The 18,818-nt window shown below is 45.6% G+C and overlaps 1 protein-coding gene across 1 annotated transcript in view; it reads left to right on the plus strand.

Moving 5' to 3' along the window:
• CLNK (cytokine dependent hematopoietic cell linker) overlaps positions 1-15,600 on the plus strand; it is a 153,039-nt gene extending 137,439 nt beyond the window's left edge. Inside the window, exons 16-18 of the mRNA XM_029952384.1 lie at positions 3,144-3,221; positions 6,972-7,127; positions 15,217-15,600. Of these exons, the coding sequence (XP_029808244.1) occupies positions 3,144-3,221; positions 6,972-7,127; positions 15,217-15,345 (363 nt within the window). The 3' untranslated portion in view covers positions 15,346-15,600. The remainder of the gene's footprint in view (positions 1-3,143; positions 3,222-6,971; positions 7,128-15,216) is intronic.
• The last annotated feature ends 3,218 nt before the right edge of the window (positions 15,601-18,818 follow it).

An 18,818-nucleotide genomic window follows, 5' to 3' on the forward strand; every position in this document is an offset into this window, starting at 1 on the left:
GGTGGGTCAAAACTTTTTTGGTACCTTTCACGCCTTCCCTCAATTACCTTGTAACATTATGTATTAAAGGATTTCACTGTCAGGCACAGAAAGATATGCTTCTTCTGGTCTCCATCCCACATCTTCATATGCTTGCGGTCCTCCAACAGAGCTTGCGAAAGGTTAAAGCAGAAACAGAGCACACAAGATGTCTCTGCTCCATTCCTATGATCCTTGCAGTATCCTAAAGGTCTTTTGTTGCCCTTATATTAATATCCACCTTAATTCTAAAAGGGGTCCCATACTGTTAAGTTAGACTTTGGGAAACTTTTGCACATACTCTGCCACTGCCCCTTTTTATGTACCTGGCCTCCATTCCCTCTTTCATCTGCTTCAGAAGCACCTGAATCCCTGAGTTGTAAGCAGCTATCTCTCCAAAATCACACGCCTCCCAGAGCCTGGGCTCCCACAGGCATGGGAGCGGCTTGCAGTAGATCAGGAGTTCCCTGATTTTCAAGGATTTCATCCCCCCTTTACAATTTGTGACCTACTCGTGTAGGATCAATAATAATGTTCACAAAAAGTTGACTCTTTTTCCACTTTGTATCAGCACTCTAAAGAGAAAACCAGTGTCACATACCATGGATAGGAAGTAACCTTAAAATTAATAGCAACATTCCACTTCTGAGCATATATGCCCCCAAAGAACTGAAGGCAGGGACTCAGACAGATATTTGTGCACCCAGGTTCTTAGAGGCATTTTTGACAAAAAAGCCAAGAGGTGGAAACAATCCAAACCTCCATTATATATACGTATACACATGCATATATGTACATATACATATATTTCATTCTTTTTGGAGCTGATATATATATATAGCTGATGTATAGATATACATGTATAAATACAGATATATATATATCAGCTCTAAAAAGAATGAAGTTCCCATACATGCTACAACTTAGCATAAAATATTACACTAAGTGAAGTAAGCCAGACACGAAAGAACAAATCCATGAAATCCATGATTCCACTTCTGTGAGGGCGGAATAGGCAAATCCATAGAGACAAGGTAGATTGGCAGTGGCCAGGAGCTGGGAGGGAGGGAATGGGGAGCTGTTTAATCTGTCTAAAATATAAATTTGAGACGATGACAGAGTTTTGCCCATAGACAATGGTGACGGTTGCAAAATAATGAGGAGGTACTCAACGTCACTGCATTATATACTTAAAATGGTTTAAATAGTGAATCTTATGCTATGTATATTTTACCACATTTTTAAAAGTCATTTTAACTCAAACAAAACAAAGCCATTAAATTGTAGCAAGATCTCTTCGCTCGCTAATGTCTGTCGGCATAAGGATGGTTCTTCTGTTACAGCAGAGATTACAAATACCAGAAAGATACTGAGGACATCCCAGAACAGGAATGAAACACCCCTCTTGAATTATTCCAAGGGCTAGAAAGAGAACGGAAGGGGCTACTTCTCTCACAGGCAATTCCGAGTCCTTTAATGCTGTTTGTGAGTCCCACCGAAACTCCCCTGCCAGTGCTTGTGACGCACCTGGAGAAACAGGACTAACAAATCTCTAAGTGGGACCAGTTTGAACAAGTAAATAAAATCAGAATAGAAGAAATGCACCATGACAGAGCCCTGCTCAGCCCCTGGACTGGCGTGAGGACTTCCAGAAGCAGCAGACCACTCTGGACTCAGAGGGCTCACGCTTCTGAGGCAGATGGGGGCCCTCAGGCTCCTTTCTCTCTGGGTGGAGTCTGCCACGTGGCTTTGCTGGAGTGGAACAGAGCTGGCCCTGCCTCGGGGCCTTCCCAGTACCCACTTCCCACTGGGAGTAGGGACTAGGTGAGGGAATTTATTCCAAAAGGGGTCTTAAATAAGAGATGACTGTGATCACCAACTTGATAGAAGAGAATGATAGAGCCAGAGGAGAGGGGAGGAGACGGAGTGGGAGGGTTCCTGAGCAGCAGGGCAGGCTCATGCCAAGCCCTGAAGCTGTGCATGTCCAGAGAACAGCAAACACATCTGGCTGGCCTCAGACTGGAGGGTGGTCACCAGTAAGGTTGCAAAATTAGGCTAGAGTTAGCTCATGCCTCTCCCAATAGCACTCACACATGCTTGGGGTACCCACTGTTGCATGTGCCAGGAAGCCAGAGACTCAGAGAGAACAAAGACCCAGCTCTTGCCAACTGTGGGACAGGTGCTAACTTCCAGAGCCTGCTCTGTCCTGACATGCCTACATTACAGGATTATTGTAGGCACGGATTGGGATAAGGAATGAAGAATGGCCTTGGAGATGCTGGACTCAGGCAGAAGACTGTTTGATATTATTACCCTTGGACCCCAGTAAAGGAATTGCAGATCCATGATACAGCTCTCTGACCGCCCTTCCTTCTGTTGTGGTGCATTTTATAATCAAAATAACTGAACTGGTATAATAATGTATCATGGTACAGGACAGACCCAGGTCCACCACTTGTGGCTTGAAGCAAGTGCTATAAAGATGCTCTCAATTTGTGCTTTTCCTTCCCCTGCTTTTTTTAAGCTTTCTTTTTGAGAGAGAGAGAGAGAGAGAGAGAATGAGCAGGGGAAGGGCAGACAGAGAGGGAGAGAGGATTCCAAGCAGGATCTGCACACTGTAGCACAGAACCCAACACAGAGCTCCATCCTACAAACCGTGAGACCATGACCTGAGCGGAGATCAAGAGTCAGATGTTTGACTGAGCCATCCAGACACCCCTCCCCTGCTGTTTCTACAAGGATGAGGCCCACACCGGCCTCACAAACAGTATGCGTCCTACCTTAATCAGCTTCAGCAGGTACAGACTCACAAAGCCCTGGTAGGCAGAGATTTCTTATCCATGTTGAGCGTGGTGCCAAAGGGTCTTCCTCAATACCTGAAGTGAAATTTCTGGGTACTTTCGATGGCAGACAGACTCTGTCTTGCCAATTTCATAATTCCCAAGCTGTAATTACCTTTCCTGTGTCCGTTTCCAGCTCCAAGGATGGACTTTTTGTAGCATGTGTTTACTACAAATCAAACTGTGATTTGGCCTGGGTGGAATGAAAGTACACTTTAGGTAATTAATTGATTAAAATGAATGTTTCCTTTTGCCCCTAAACTATTCATTTAATCTGCACCACAGGATGTCCAGCACAACGACTGGTACATTGGAGAACACAGTCGCCAGGCAGCAGAAGAGGCATTGAGGAAGGAGAGCAAGGTAACACCTGCTAAGAGGGCCCATCTCACTGTGTCTGCTGCCATCGTACGGTTTTCTGACACTGCTCTGATGCACCAGCCTGTACCTGTCAATGCTCAGGAGGCTGTCATTAAAAGGGGGACTCGGCTGTGTCACTGATTAGTTGTGACTGCCTCTCATTCCAAAATGTCTTTCCATCTAGGTTTTTTTATTGTGAAGTGAAAACAGTAAAAGCAGCCCTTGAGTTTGGAGATCAAATGTGAAAACTGGGTGTACATGGAGGTTGCCATGGAGGGTACCTTCCTTCTGCTTTCTTCCAAGTTTATCTTGTTACCAATGGTCTGCCCAAAGTGCAGGCGAATCTTTATGTCTCCTGTCTTCAGGAAAGGTGCAGGGATCGTGAATGCTGTGATAGTCAGGATATGATAGCTTAGGCTGTAGTAACTACCCCAAGATCTCGGTTGCTCAGCATAGCGAAATAATTCTTGCTCATGTTCGTGGGCTAGATAGGTTGGTGGGTAGACCGAGACTGGTAGAGACCACATCTCTGTGTGTGCTCACACCAATCACACGCTGGCTCTTACCACAACTTCTCAAAAGGAACATTCGTCTCTGCTCACGATTCCTTGGCCAAGGCAACTCACACAGCCAGGTCTACTTTCCAAGGGGGTGGGGAAGGATAAACCTACCATTTGACAAAAGGAGAGGGGCACTGAAATACTTATGATCGGATCCAATGCCCTCCACAGCCATCATCACACATAGCCAATAGTTATTAAGCAACTGTTCTACTCTGGGCAAAGAGCCCTACGTGATTCTAAGAAATATCTCAGAAGTGACAGATGGGGTCTCAAGGGGCATGCCACATCAAAACCTTGCCTCTGGTAACCAGTGCAATGTTTACTGCTGAATGAGGAAGTACAAAAATGAACAAATTCATTAATTAGTAAATGGGTCAATAAATGAAAGATGTCCAATACATTTTAATAAAATGTAGCTCTCAGGATTGATATTGTAAAATTAAACAAGATAAAATATATATGTTTCTAAGGAAGATAGAATAATGCCCCCTGACAAGAAGCCCACATCCTAATCCCCAGAACCTGTGAATACATCACTTTACATGGAAAAGGGAATTTGTAGAGGTGATTAAATGAGGAATCTTGAGATGGGGACAATATCTTGTGTAATCTGAGTGGATTCAATATAATCACAAGAATCCTATAAGATGAGGCAGGAATGTCAAGGTCAGACATGGAGGCCATACGTCAAGGACCCCTTGGCGGCCTCTGGAAGCTGGTAAGGTAAGGTAAGGAAGGTAAAGAAATGGATTCTTCTGAGAACCTCCAGAAGGAAACCAGCCATGTGACACCTAGATTTTAGACAGGTAAAACCCATGTCAGAACTCAACCTCCAGAAATTTAGGGGAATAAATTAGTGTTTTAGTCCACATAGTTCACGATAACTTGTTACAGCAGCAGTAGGAAATTAAACAGTTGCTAACAGAGTATCCTGAACATATCAGAAATAATTGGAACTCTCTCATTTTCTAGATGAGGAAACAGAGGCTAAACCAAGGTCTTGGTGGTAAAGGAAAAAGTGGCAGAACCCGTATTCAAGATCAATGCTCTTTTCACAAATCACAACTGCCTCTAGGAGCCATTTATGGTCCTTTACATTCCAATGGAAGCCACAGGTGACTCGTTGATGCCTTGGCTTCAGGTTTCTCCCTTCCCTCTCCCCAGGGAGTCCCACCATGGCTGACTTCGGCAGGGTAGATGGGGGCACCCGCTGCCAGCTCCCACCTCACCTCCTCTTCTTGGCTAATCAGTACCCAATGAGCCACTGCGCTCTCTGAGCCTGTGTCCCAACAGAAAAATTACTCTTAGAGACCCGCTTCCAGGAGCTGCCACGTGGATGGTGCTAGAAGAGCAGCGTGTACATCACATAACGTCCTTCCGGCAACATCTGGGCACTCTGTCAAGGCTCCTTTTGCTCCCCTTCTGCTTGCCTGTTTCTGTCTCCTCCCACAAAAGTACTGAGAAAACAGAATCTCAGTTGGATGACTTCATATTTTCCTATTCTGTTGGCCTCTGTTTTGTCAAAACATGTTTCCAATTATTGAAAGATAATTTCATTGAAGTTGCAGGATTGCCCAGATTCGTTGTGACATACTCATTGCAGAGGTTAAGACGATAATCCCAAAAATTGGTGACGTGTCTTGGCCTCCTCATCTTGGGCAGTGTTCTGTGCTTGAATCTTAAGGCTTCAATTACCGCTGAATGTTTGAGGCAGAGCAAGTTCCAGAAAATTCCTCAATCCCACTTTATGTACTCAGTGGCTGATACATTTAAAGAGCAAGGGTTTGAGCTTGACTTTTAGGTTATCTACTAATTAGCCATGATGCATAAGTGTATTCACTTAAGCAATTAGACCCTACTTTCCCTACCTATAAAATAGGAAGAAAATGACTTCTTAAATTTGAATTTACATTCAAATGGTGTAAACATCACATGAAATAATGTGTGCAAAATGCTTAGCATCTTGAAAGCAAGTCTCGATAAACCTTAGTTACCAGCATTATCACATCACTATAGTATTTTAGTATTATTTATAAATCTAATATCCTAATAGTATTATTACATAATTTCCCAAGCATTATTATGAATATCTACACTATAAATATTAGCTTTCTATAATATAGTTATTGATATGTAGATATAAAACATAGTCTGTAGAATGATAATTATATGTAAAAATTAATTATATGTATAAATTATTATATAGATCTGTCTCTATAAAAATGGGAAGCACTGCAACATCTAATTTGATCTATCCTCATAGATCATTTATAATTACCTGCATAAGAATCCATGCAATTACAGCTACAGATTTTTCAGTATTTTTCATCATATAAAAGATATGATGTAACCACAAAACCAAGCCTTGTAGGTGAGCTTCCATTCGAGAGAACGGCTCCATTTCCTAGGCATTAATGACCAGATGTTCACCTTGAGCTACTCCCTAGGATGCATCTGGTCCATGCTTTAGCTACTCCCTAGGATACATCTGGTCCATGCATTCTGCCATTTGCAGCTCTCAGGCCATTTCACACTAATTGATCTTTTATTGGAAATCCTCCATCTCCTCCCTTGGCTTCTGTCACACAGAAGCTTCTGGGTTTCCCCCTCTCTCTCAGACATCTTCTTAATCCCTTTAGCCTCTCCTGCTGACATCTGCAGTGGCTCCCACTGTCTCTAGAATAACACCTGAGCGTCAGGTAGAACAGGAAAGATGCGAACATGGGCAGGGGAAGGAAGCCCCTCCAGGAGGGGAGGTGGACGGCTACTGCCTGCAGATGAGGTGGCCTGGGAGAACGCTGAGAGCCCAACAGCAAGAGGGCACCTTTGAGAAACAGTGGCTTTGCTGGAGCCACCATGTGGGAAACATAATCCCCAAGCCAGGCTGGCGCATTTATCCATGAACATCACGCTAAGGTTGTAGGCACGGCATGGAGGACAGTCGGGGATGCTGGAAGATTTGAAAGAAGAGGATGTCATGATCTGACCGGTATACTTTTCAGAAAACAACAAGACCCCTCGAACATACTGACATTCAATAAATACTCATTGGATTAAAGTGAACCAAAGAACTGTTTGCCAAAAAGAAAGCCATTTGGGAACCTCATATACACAAGTGTCGCTATTGCCAGCCCTGTTAGGGCGGGGTGCTGGCCTGCCTGACAAGACACCATTCTTCCTTCTGTTTCAGGACGGCACTTTCTTGGTCCGAGACTGTTCCACGAAATCCAGGGCAGAACCCTACGTTCTGGTGGTGTTTTATGGGAACAAAGTCTACAATGTGAAAATCCGTTTCCTGGAGAAGAATCAGCAGTTTGCCCTGGGGACAGGACTCAGGGGAGATGAGGTGGGTGTAACCTGACAGCTTCTGTTTTCCAGACCAATGACAGCAAGGGGATACATTGGGGGGTGCTGGCCAAGTCATCAGTCACATCCCTATGACTGCCGGATAGGAGAAAAGGGCACCGCCCTGGAGGTGGAGACTGTAATTTCCTCCCAGCCCCTTCTAGAAGCATCCCTTCCCACTTTACGCTTCAGCCCTCGGGGACCCAGCCAATCCTAACCATTCCATGCACCTCAGCAATGCTCTGCCCATTAAAGAAAACTCACTCTGCAGGACACATCTACATTCTGCCTCCTGGAAGGCCTCCTCTGAAGCCTGTGTCAGTGTCAATGCCACATTCCTTACCCACCCCAGGGCCAGATTCCCAATGCAGACATCCTAACAGCATCCAATGGCATTAGGAACCCTTAGGTTTGTGTCTCCACATTGAATGTGAGCTCAATCACAGCATTCAGTGCCCTGTTGAGTTGGCCCAACCTCAGTACGGATCTGCTGATAGGCGGCTAAGAGAATCAATCAGTGAGGGCATTCATGATAACTGTATAAAAACAGAGGAGAAAGGAGACTGACTTGGGCTGACCGTGTTTCCGGTAGGCCTGGTCTAGCTGCGTCACCTCACATTAACCCATAACATCTCCTCCACATAACAGTTGCTCCGACCTTCGATCTAGCGAAACAGGCTCTGACAGGTCTTACTTACAAATAGTGAGTGAGAGGGCAAGGAGAAGCTGCTCTTTCAACTTTTCTTGGAAGGAAGGCAGGAGGGGGGATGGTAGGGAAGGGTAAGGTTCAAATTCTGAGTCACCATTGACTAAGTATGTGAGCTCAGGCCAGTGACTTGACTTCTCTGAACTTTAGTTTCTTCAAATGTAATGTTCTTTTCTTGTCTAGACTTCTTAATTCAGTGATTCTCATTTAGCATCTCCAGACCTCAATTTTATCTGTTGGTATGTATTACAGGTTGAATTTTGTCCCCTGCCTCCCCTTCCAAATTCATATATTAAAGCCCTAACAGATAGTACCTCAGAATATGACTGTGTTTGGGTATTTTTTTAGTTTATTTATTTATTTTGAGAGACAGAGAGACAGAGAGAGAGAGAGAGCGAGCAGGAGCAGGGGAGGGAAAGAAAGAGAAGGAGAGACAGAATCCCAAGCAGGCTCCAAACTATCAGCACAGAGCCCAACGTGGGGCTCGAACTCACAAATTGTGAGATCATGCTCTGAGCTGAAACCAAGCGTTGAACATTTAATGGACTGAGTCACCCAATCATCCACGTAATTGGGTATTTAGAGCTAGGGTCTTTAAAGAGGAGATTACAGTAAAGTGTGACTATATGGGCGGGCCCAGGCCAATATGACTGGGGTCTCTATAAAAAGAGATTAGGACCCAGTCATACATGGTCGTGAAGTCACAGCGAGAAGATGGCCGTCTACGCACCAAGGAGGGAGAAGGAACCAATGTTCCCACACCTTGATCTTGGACTTTCAGCGTCCAGATCTGTGAGACAGTACAGTTCTGTTGTTTAGGTGCCCCCACCCCGCTCCGTCTGTGGTACTTTGTTACAGAGGACTGAGAAAACAAATACGGTGTGAACACAAAACTTTGACACACTATCCATTATTCTTCACTGTCCACCAAAATGAGGGACAGGGTCGGGGCTGCCAAAAGGCACCCGGCAGGCAGTCATGTAGGAGTCCTGTCGGCAGCTGCCTGCCTAAAGACTCCAGCGTAGGGGCGCCTGGGGGACGCAGTCCGTTAAGCACCGACTTCGGCTCAGGTCATGATCTCACAGTTTGTGGGTTAAAGCCCCACATCGGGCTCTGTGCTGACAGCTCGGAGCCTGCTTGGGGTCCTGTCTCCCTCTCCCTCTCTCTTCCTCTCTCTCTCTCAGAAATAAATATTTTTTTAAAAAATGACTCCAGCTTAAACCCCGTGTCTGATCGAGAGTCCTTTCTGAGAACCCGTGTGGCTGGTGAGGTGCGGTCAGCATCAGCCTCTGCTGGAGCCTGGGCACACTTTGACGTCAAAGGGGGCATGAGTGGGTAGATAGAGTAATACATAAATCTGCTAAATATTAGTACATAAATTCTCACAAAAAGAGAGAGTTATGGCAAAGCTAGAGAGAAGTAACCAACTTTCTTTTCTGTGATGGGGATTAGTGACTTACCAACGTACCGCACTCCGAGCCAGCCTGGGGCTTAGCAAGCCTACGTAGGTGTTCGTTATTATGTTTCCCTGTTACTGCTGAGTCACTGTAATAACTGGGGCTCAGCCCCCCCTAACCAGATGCCTATGGTTAGTGACCCTCCCAGCTCAGTTTCCCTCTGTCCTCTATCGCCTTCCAGTTCATAGAACTGCTCACACTATTTTAAAAGCCGTATATGACTTTTAAATACTGGGGACACACAGAAAGTGGAAGTCACATGCCCTGATGTGCGGGGGCCCCTGACCAGATGCTGCGTCCTTTGCTCTCTCGCACGGATCTCAAAAACCTCTGGGAAGGACGCCCTCCAGAGCCCCTATTACCAGCGAGAGAGGGAAGGGACCTAAAGAGGTCATCGCTTTTTCCCAGCATGCCACACTTTGGTCTGCTCGTAAAAGAGGAAACAGCCAGCTGAATAGCGTTTAATCAGATTGTCAGCCCGTTCGCTGCCTCCGCAGGGAAGCCGTTACCATCTGTGACCGTCCAGATCAGTCCAGATCAGACCGCCGGCTGCCAGGTGAGCCGTTCCAGTTACGGTCACCAAGGCCCCTTAAGGATCCAAATGCCTATTTTAAGAAAACCCTTTTTGGGTTATTCCGGAATTTTCTCCTCCCATGCATTCCCCCCAAGCAAAACTCTCTCTCTCTTTCCTGTGTTTATGTAACACATTTGTTTGCTGTGCCCAGGAGCCACCCTATGCAGTTAATAATTACGAATTAAGTGGATGGATTTTGTCCTCATAGGGACCCTGGGACTTAGGTGCCTCCAACATTTCCATTTAACAGACGCTGACAGGAATACAGAAAATGTTAAGTAACCACCCCCCCCGCCCCGCCCCCGTCACAGCAGGTGCACGGCAAGGCTGAGGTTTATTTTTCATCCTGCAAAACTACTCATACGGTCTCGGATAACATCGTGACCGAATGCAAACAATCCCCAACCCTTCCCCCATTCCTTGAAAACAGCCCAGAACGTGGGCGGAGGAATCGTTAACACTTTTTGGGAAGCTTCCTGTGTGCCAGGCCCTGGGTGGGAAATGACGCTTTCCCCTGGTTCTCCCTGCCCGTCCTCCCAACGAGCGGGCACTGGCACAAGGCTGGGACGTCTAGCTTGCTCCCAGCTCCGCCTGCCCCCCACCATGTGTGGGCACCCCCGCCTTGCTGGGGGAGCCTCTCCCAGCTTTGCAGAAGGGAGAAAGAACCGGATACCGGAAGGCTCTGCTGAGTCCAAGCCAGCCACTAGCTACGTCATCTGGGGCTCAAGTAAAGAAAGAGGGGCTTAGTCTGACTCTGCAAGAGAAGGGTAATGAGATGCAGGGGCGTCAGGGACCATTTCGGTTTTGCGTGGCTTTGGGGCTGCCTTAGAATTTCACCACACATCCAGTGCAGCGATGCCTGTCTCCAGGGAGTTATTACATGTAGGATGAGATGATGTGAAAAGTGCCTAACCCATAAAGGCAGGTGTTGCCTCAGTGTGAGTTTGCTTCGTAAATGATTCCCGAAAGCCCCTGCATCAGGCCTGTGCCCCCTGTAAAGAGGTGAGGTGCAGCTCTCCCCAGGACATGAGGGGCTGCAGGGGACACTTGGACGAGGCCCCTGAAGGCGAGCAAACCCACACACGTCTGCCAAATATAAGCCTGCGAAGGTCCATTTTACTGCAGATCAGGTATTTGCGTCATCCTGTCAGCCACGTGGCTAGAAACTCACGTCTGAATTCAGATTTCAGAAGGACCCATTGCCTTCATCCTCTAGGTCCTGTAACAAAGCACCACAAACATGGGGGCTTAAAACAACAGAAATGTGGAGCATCTGGGTGGCTCAGTTGGTTAGGCGCCCACTTTGGCTCAGGTCATGATCTCGTGGTTTGTGAGTTCGAGCCCTGCGTCGGGCTCTGTGCTGACAGCTCAGCTGGGAGCCTGCTTTAGATTCTGTGTCTCCCTCTCTCTTTCTCGCTGCCTCTACCCCTCTTGCACTCTGTCATTCTCTCTCTCTCAAAAATAAGTAAACATTAAAAAAAAAATTTTTTTAACAGAAATGTATTCTCTTGTGGTTCTGGGGGCTTCTGGACACGGAGGGAGGATCCTTCTTTCCTTCCTCCCATCAGCTTCTGGCCGCCATGGACAGTTTGTGGCTCCTTGGCTTGTGGGCCACATGGTCATGTTGTCTCTTCCTCCTCTTAGAATGAATCTCCATTCTGGACACACAGAGTCCCTGCCAGCCAGGGAGACCCTGCTAATCTGTGCCCATCTACGCATGTACTTATGCAGGGGTGAGGCTGGAAATACTTAGCAGCTGGCAGAATCCCTGCCCTGGCCAGAAGAGGCACCTGCCGTTAACACCCTCGGGAACTTCATCTGCTGCCAGACGTGAACCCTGCATCTCAGTTTAGAAATCATGTTTGTCAACACTTCTGTGAACGCTCATAGAAAGGAGCAATTTTAATCATCAGACCTTTCCTTGTCCTTCAGATGGTTATGATACATTACTGAAAATTATGATAGATGTTTACTTGTTTCTTTTTTTTAAGTTTATTTATTTAGAGCAAGGAGAGGCAGAGAGAGGAAGAGAGAATCCCAAGCAGGCTCCGCACTGTCTGCACTGAACCCGACGCAGGACTCGAACTCACGAACCATGAGATCATGACCTGAGCCAAAATCAAGAGTCAGCAGAGCCACCGAGACTCCCCGACTTGATAAACTTTAAAAACTAGTAGACAGAGACAAACGATGAACCCAGGAGCTTAGGGCTTCTTAGTTCCTCTACTTCTTCTCTTTACTTCTTTCACTCCTATGCCTGTGCCCAAACAGATTTACTTACCTTTTTGGCAGTGAAACACTGCTTACAGCTGGTATATAGGCCAAACACCAAGGATTTAAACAAAATTTTTAAATTTTATTTAATGTTTATTTATTTGAGAGAAGGGAGAAAGTGAGACAGCGAGAGCATGAGCAAGGGAGGGACACAGAAAGAGGGAGACAGAATCTGACACGGGCTCCAGGTTCTCAGTGGTCAGCACAGAGCCTGATGCATAAACCAATTTTTTAAGATCTAATATTAAGATGACATTTGCTCTCCTCCTGGGAAAAAATCATTTAATATAAAAATAAGAGCTTAATTATAATATTTTTTAAAAGTCTCTTTAATGTATCGGTTGTGGGCCTATCACGAGGAGGGACTAATAAGAAATGATGCCTTGCTTCCTACCACTTATTAAAATTATAATTTCATATAAAATGGCATCCATGTGGTAGGTTATTAAAACAATTAATACTGAGCTCATTATTTCATGAGCATCCTAAAGATAACAGGAATGAGAATATTCTGGAAGCAAGCACTTTCCCTCTGAAGATGGACATCAGGGTAGAGGATTTCCTTTGTGCCACATGGGTTAACCAACTTTACAGAAGAGTTCCGCTTGGAAGTGTCTTTTCATTACTTTTAGTTCTGTCCAATATGAAAACAGAGAAAACTCTGTTCTTAGTTTATAACTGGAAATGAAAGACCATTTAAAAAAAGCCTTCCTGAAGGCATGGAAAGCATACAGTGGTAGTCTATAAACCTCTCCATGATTTCATTGCTTTGTCCATGTTCTTGGCAAACCTAGGAAGGATGAGGTCATGGTAATGACTGACATTTATTGAGCACTCACTGTATACCAAGTTCTCTTCTAAACGCTGTATGTGTGTCAACTCAATTAATCCTCGCAATGGCCCTCGGAGGTAGGCACTGATGTTACCATCACTGGTCATAGAAAGAGAAACTGAAACAGAGAGTGTAAGAAACTTGCCTGAGGTCACACAGCTAGTGAGCGGGCGAGCCTAGTTTGGAACTCAGGCACTTGGTCCCCGGAGACCTTTCACCCACGACCTTGTAACACAGCACTTGCTTTCCCCACGGAACCACCGGCAGATGAGCACCAGGTACTATTGTATATGTATTAGGGGTGAGCAGATGGATTGTCTCACTGAACCCTGATCCAGTAACGGGCCCAGAGGGGCAAGTCACTTACAGATTTAATCAGGGTTGTTTTTAGTGTGAAAACACAGAACCCAAAGTCAGATGAGCTTGGGTGGGAACAGCGGGGAACCCTGTGAACTCCGTCATAAGGACAGGCAGGAGCGGAGTGGATCCAGGGACTGGTCCATGTCAGGAAATTCATCGTTCCCTGCCTCGTTCAAGTCTTTCCCGCAGTGGGACCCCTCTTTACTCTTCACACCCTCCACGAGTGGCCAGAATAGGACAGGATGGCCATGGCGCTTACTGGTCTCCAGCACTTCACCTCAGAGCCCCCCTGAGGGAAGAGGAGTCCCCCTCAGCAGCCACATGCAGCCCCAAGGGAAGGTCCCTCTTGAGTTCCAAGCTGACTATTTTCAGAGCACATTATCCCAAAATGAAATTACCTACCTGTATAGGAAGCTCTTTTCCCTCTGTCCCCACTGGAATGTCATCCCTGTGAGGACAGGCACCAGGGCCATCTCACTCCCTGCTGGGTGTCCCAAAGGCCTGCAAACATCTCTGTGCTGGGGCGCACTGGGCAGAGGGAGGGGTGTGTATGACCCTAGAGCAGCGTCAAAGTCACCCCCACTGTGGGTCCCTCCCTTCGGGCTGTGTCGTCTCTGTCCTGGCCTGTTGGAATCCAGGGTCACAGGCCACAGGCAAGCTACAGAAGGAAAGAACAGACTCGGGTCCCAAATAACGAGGTTCCGTTCCTGGTCCTGGCCCCCTCGCTGTGTGACCTCCGAGCAGGTCAGGCCACGTCTCTGACCTGCAGTTTCCTTAGCTCTTCTGTCGAGGCCGCCTGCCCTGCTCACCTCACAGGGTTGTGGCCGAGGAGGACTGAGGGCATGCATCATCTTTAGGTGTGCAAGGCAGGCTGGGCAAGCTCTTCCCACTTGTCCTCCAGTGTTCCCTTTGAGAGCACACCCGAACCCAGTCCAGCAGAATCACTGTCTGCCCCTGGTGTCCTCAACCCCTGTCTTCCTTCACGCCTCTTTCCCTGCTTTTAGAATCCTTCAGCCCTCTTGTCCCTTTATCTAGAATCACCCAGAAAGTATAACCCACCTCAAGCCAGCATCTTCAGCAAAGCACATCCTGATTCCCTAAACTTGAAATAATCTTGGGACACCTGGGTGGCTCAGTCAGTTAAGCGGTGGACTCTTGATCTTGGTTCAGGTCATGATCTCATGGTTCATGAGTTGGAGCCCCACACTGGGCTCTGCATTGACAGCTCTGAGCCTGCCTCAGATCCTCTGTCCCCCCCCCCTCTCTCTCTCTCTCGCTCTTGCTCTCTCTCTCTCTCATACGCTCTCTAATAAATAAACTTTAGAAAAAAGAAAAAAGGAAATAATCTCACTATCCATTCAGCCACCGTAGCCCTTTATCTGTGCACCTTCAACAACATAAAAATGTGAAGATCTGGTATCATCTCGCTGTTTCACAAGAAGCCCTGGGAAAGAAGTGACATTGGCTAACAGCTATCGGCACCCGGCGGCTGGCTCTGTTCCTTCTGTTACCCCAGGACTCCTTGGAACAGAACGGTCTCCAGGACAGAAGCTCGCTGAGGCCTTCCCCCCAGCTTCCTAAGTGAAGGTGGAATCCTGACGCACTCACTTTTGGTCTCCCCAGCACCCTGCTCTCCCTTATTAGTTTATCATTTTTATCACTCATCCTTCGAGAGCTGGCTTTCCACATTCTTTAAAAAAATCACTCTCTGACACACCTTCACAATTCAAAAAAAAAATATATATATGTATATATATATATATATAGAGAGAGAGAGAGAGAGAGAATTAACTTCTTCCCTAAGTAAAATGAAGCATCATATTCTATGCTTTAACCCACAGACACAAAAGGTATTTACATTTTCATTAAGTTTCTTTTGTGTTTCAGAAGTTTGATTCGGTGGAAGACATGATCGAACACTACAAGTATTTCCCCATCATGCTAATTGATGGGAAAGATAAAACTGGAACCCACAGGACGCAGTGCTACCTGACTCGGCCTCTTCCCTTCAGCTGATGCTTCTCGCCTTGGTAGCCTGAGCTCTGTGCTCTCTCCAGCTCAGGAGATCTAACCCCTCTCCCATTTTTCATTTATTTCAAAAGATGATGTTCCGTGGCTTCGAAGGATCACTTCCTTGACTTTGGAGAAAAAGAAAAAACATTTTATCATGGAAATTGGATAATCAATCTCAGTTTAGCAAGTTCAAGCCACTGAAAAAGTATTTTAAGAAGCAGAAAATAAAACTTGGCTTTTAGAAACATACCATCAAAAGAGAGAACTGTAAACGTGGTTGCCGTGCTTATGTCACAGATGAGAAATAAAGGTGACAGGAAGCTTTTCTTAAATGTTTGCAGCTCACACAGGACAGATCTATGTGAGACGCCAGAGTCTATGCTCTTTATAGGACCTGGCCCTGCCTTTACTTCAGAAGTGGTAGGACTTGTAAATTTATGTTTTTGAGATTCTTTATGCTAAAGATATTGGTGAATGTAAGCTCTATAGTATTTCTCATCCTGGAAATTCAGTTGTAGGGATGAGTGTAGTAGAAAAGGAGGCTGTTTATGAATATCACCTGGAAGAAACCAGAAATACTCTTACTCTGGTGTGAAATGGCCATGGCCCAGGCTTCAGGACTCTTGCTGAGGGGCTTTAAGACAAATGGAATTAGCAGAATCGTAGTCAGGGAGTAAGTTGAAGTCTGAGTGAAAGTTCAAAAAATTTATTTTTAATTTCCATGGTAGAATTTCCTTCAAAGGAAGAGAACAGTCCTCAGATAAGTGTGATCTTGAAGGAACACTGCACACCTCGCAATATTGTCAACTCCAAAGGCTAGAGGATCTTAATTTGTTCCTATTTTATGATACAGATGAGGAAAAAGAGGCTCAAAAAGGTTACTGATCTCACTTAATGAAGGAAAAGAGCTCACGTTTTAAAATATAATTTATTTTCAACTTGGTTTCCATACAACACCCAGTGCTCCTCCCAATAAGTGCCTTCCTCAGTGCCTATCACCCACTTTCCCCTTTCCCCTACCCCCCGTCCACCCTCAGTTTGTTCTCAGTACTTAAGAGTAAGAGCTCACATTTTTACCCATCTTTTCTGGTTCCATCCAAGCACACTTTCCCAGGACATTCCCTGTAGAATTGTACAATCAAGGTGAAAAGTTAAAGTAAAGAGAGAAAAACAATTCGAAAATACAGATTTACCCACATGAAAATGTATACATAGCTGAACCCGTTAGTGGAGTCAGTTAAAGGAGAGAGAGCGCTCTGGCTGAAATGAATGTACATAATGACTTGCAAATGTTATCAAAGCCTGTACGTGAAATTTATGGAATATTGATTCAGTAGTTGCTTTAACGCAGAAGTAAAGTCAAAATAGAATTAGAAGGGAAGAGATACCAATGGAAACAACACAAAACCATGTTCAGGATCATCTTATCTGAAAGAGCATCCAAGGAGTGCTCTTAAAGGGGCTGCGAGCACCTACCCAGGAACCGACAACTGCATAGGCTCTTTGCTGTCACAAGGTCATCAGAAAGTGATGTCTCTGAGTCAGGTTGGGAGCATTTGATGAAGAAGCTCCTTGTCAGTTAGGACTCTTGATACCCAAGTGACCCTGCCTTCAAGGGCACCCACAGGTAGCAGGTGAACCAAGAGGCAAGAGTGTCTAAACTGGAGCTTGGCTACTCAAGGAGCAGACAGCTCAGAACTGAAGGTAGTATGGTTGCTGTTTGCGCTCAGCTGGACTTCAGCAGACCCAGGCCGCCATGGAAACAGGCTGCGCAGAGGCCACAGCTCATGTGCAGGATGAATCGGACCCTCCTTCTACAAAGCTATTGGGAGATGGCAGGGAACTCCGATTTGCCTGTTCACCAGGGCCATGCCATTCAACACTGTGCGTGCAAACATTGTCTGAGTCTCTTCGAGCACTGCGGTAGTTAAAACAGATGAACCTCAGGTGGTGGCTGGTATTTTACAAGGCTTATGTCTTTCAGAATGTTTTATTCATAAATGTCCGATATGATGGTAAGAGGAAAAGGAAGTAGCAACGAACCACTTTAAAATAAAGACCCCACTGCTTATAGATAATGGAAATCTCTGGAAGGAAAAATTCAAAATATTGACAGGGTTGCTTTTTAGATGGTGAGGGTTTGAGGGACCATGTTTGTTGGGTCTTCTGGGACTCAGATTCTAAGACAGGAGATAGACGTGCAAACATTTATTGGAGATAATTCCTAAGAAAGATAAAGGGGAGATGAAATAGAACAAGGCAGGGAGAGCCTTTGGGCTGTGACGTGCTCGGATCCTACGAGAAGGGAGAGGGAAAGAGAGAGACTTGAGTAGGAAAACCATTCGACCAAAATGCAGCTCTGGCAGAGTCCAGAGTCCTTGGCCAGTCCACTGCTATGATCCAGAGCAAGTGCTGTGCATAGAGGAGATAGTCCCATGTGGGACGGAGATGGTTAGGTCTTAGTACACCACCACGTAAGTCACTGTCCAGAGACTCTCCAAGGAAAACACAACCTTCAGATACCATGGGCGATCCAGAAGGTGCGGTAGCAGGAGGCTGTCAGATAACTCACTCATCAGCAAGTTCTTTCAAGAGCGAGCCGAGTGGCCCACCAGCAGGCCTACCCCAGTGATTCTGGCTCTCCGTGTTGACTGTGATAAGGACGTATTGCTTGTAATTGATGACTGAACAATAAGGATATATAAGTTTTCATTGTATTTTGTTCTTACAACAGTTTTGTAAAGAAGGCAGGACAGGTATTGCTAACCCAGTGTATATGTGAGCACACTGTATATCCTTGGCCCAAATCTTTTGGTAACATAGTCATGGCTGAACCAACATCTTCATACACAATGCCATTCAGTGTCTAGCTGCTTATTGATTCTGTAATTCCAAGTTCAATGATTCAGGTTGGGCTGGCCCGAATTCCAAAGGGGGTTAATCCCTCTTCAACTAGTATTTCATTTTCAATTGAAAAGTGTCACTCAATTCCTAGGCTCAATAGGGGAGAGAAATCTTAGCTTTATCTGATTTATCTGCATTCAAGACATTTTTTTGACTAAATAACTACCATTCTCGATCAATTTATATCTTGCTCATCTTCAATAATAACCTCACTGTAAGCTCCTGTTTGTGCAGTGCATATGCATTCATTGCTAAGCACTCTTGAGAACATTGCAGTTCTAGTGGTGAATGAAAGGGAAGAAACAGACAAGTACCCAATACATAAGATAATCTACTGCCTTTCCATTTTAACACTTATCAGAGTGCTGGTCACGGAGGCCAACATTAGACAAGTTGATGAAGCTTATTCATATGGTTTTGAAAAGTTTTGAACCAAAACATTTTAAATTTTTCCAAATTTACTCAATGGAAAATTCCCCCATGTGGACATGTACGTGTGGGAGGGGATGTGGGTGTGGCTTGTGGGTGTGTGTCTGAGGAACTGCATCAGAGCTGAAATCAGGTAAGTCCTC

The sequence above is a fragment of the Suricata suricatta genome, chromosome 1 (genome assembly GCF_006229205.1).
Source record: "Suricata suricatta isolate VVHF042 chromosome 1, meerkat_22Aug2017_6uvM2_HiC, whole genome shotgun sequence".
Classification (NCBI taxonomy): Eukaryota; Metazoa; Chordata; class Mammalia; order Carnivora; family Herpestidae; genus Suricata; species Suricata suricatta.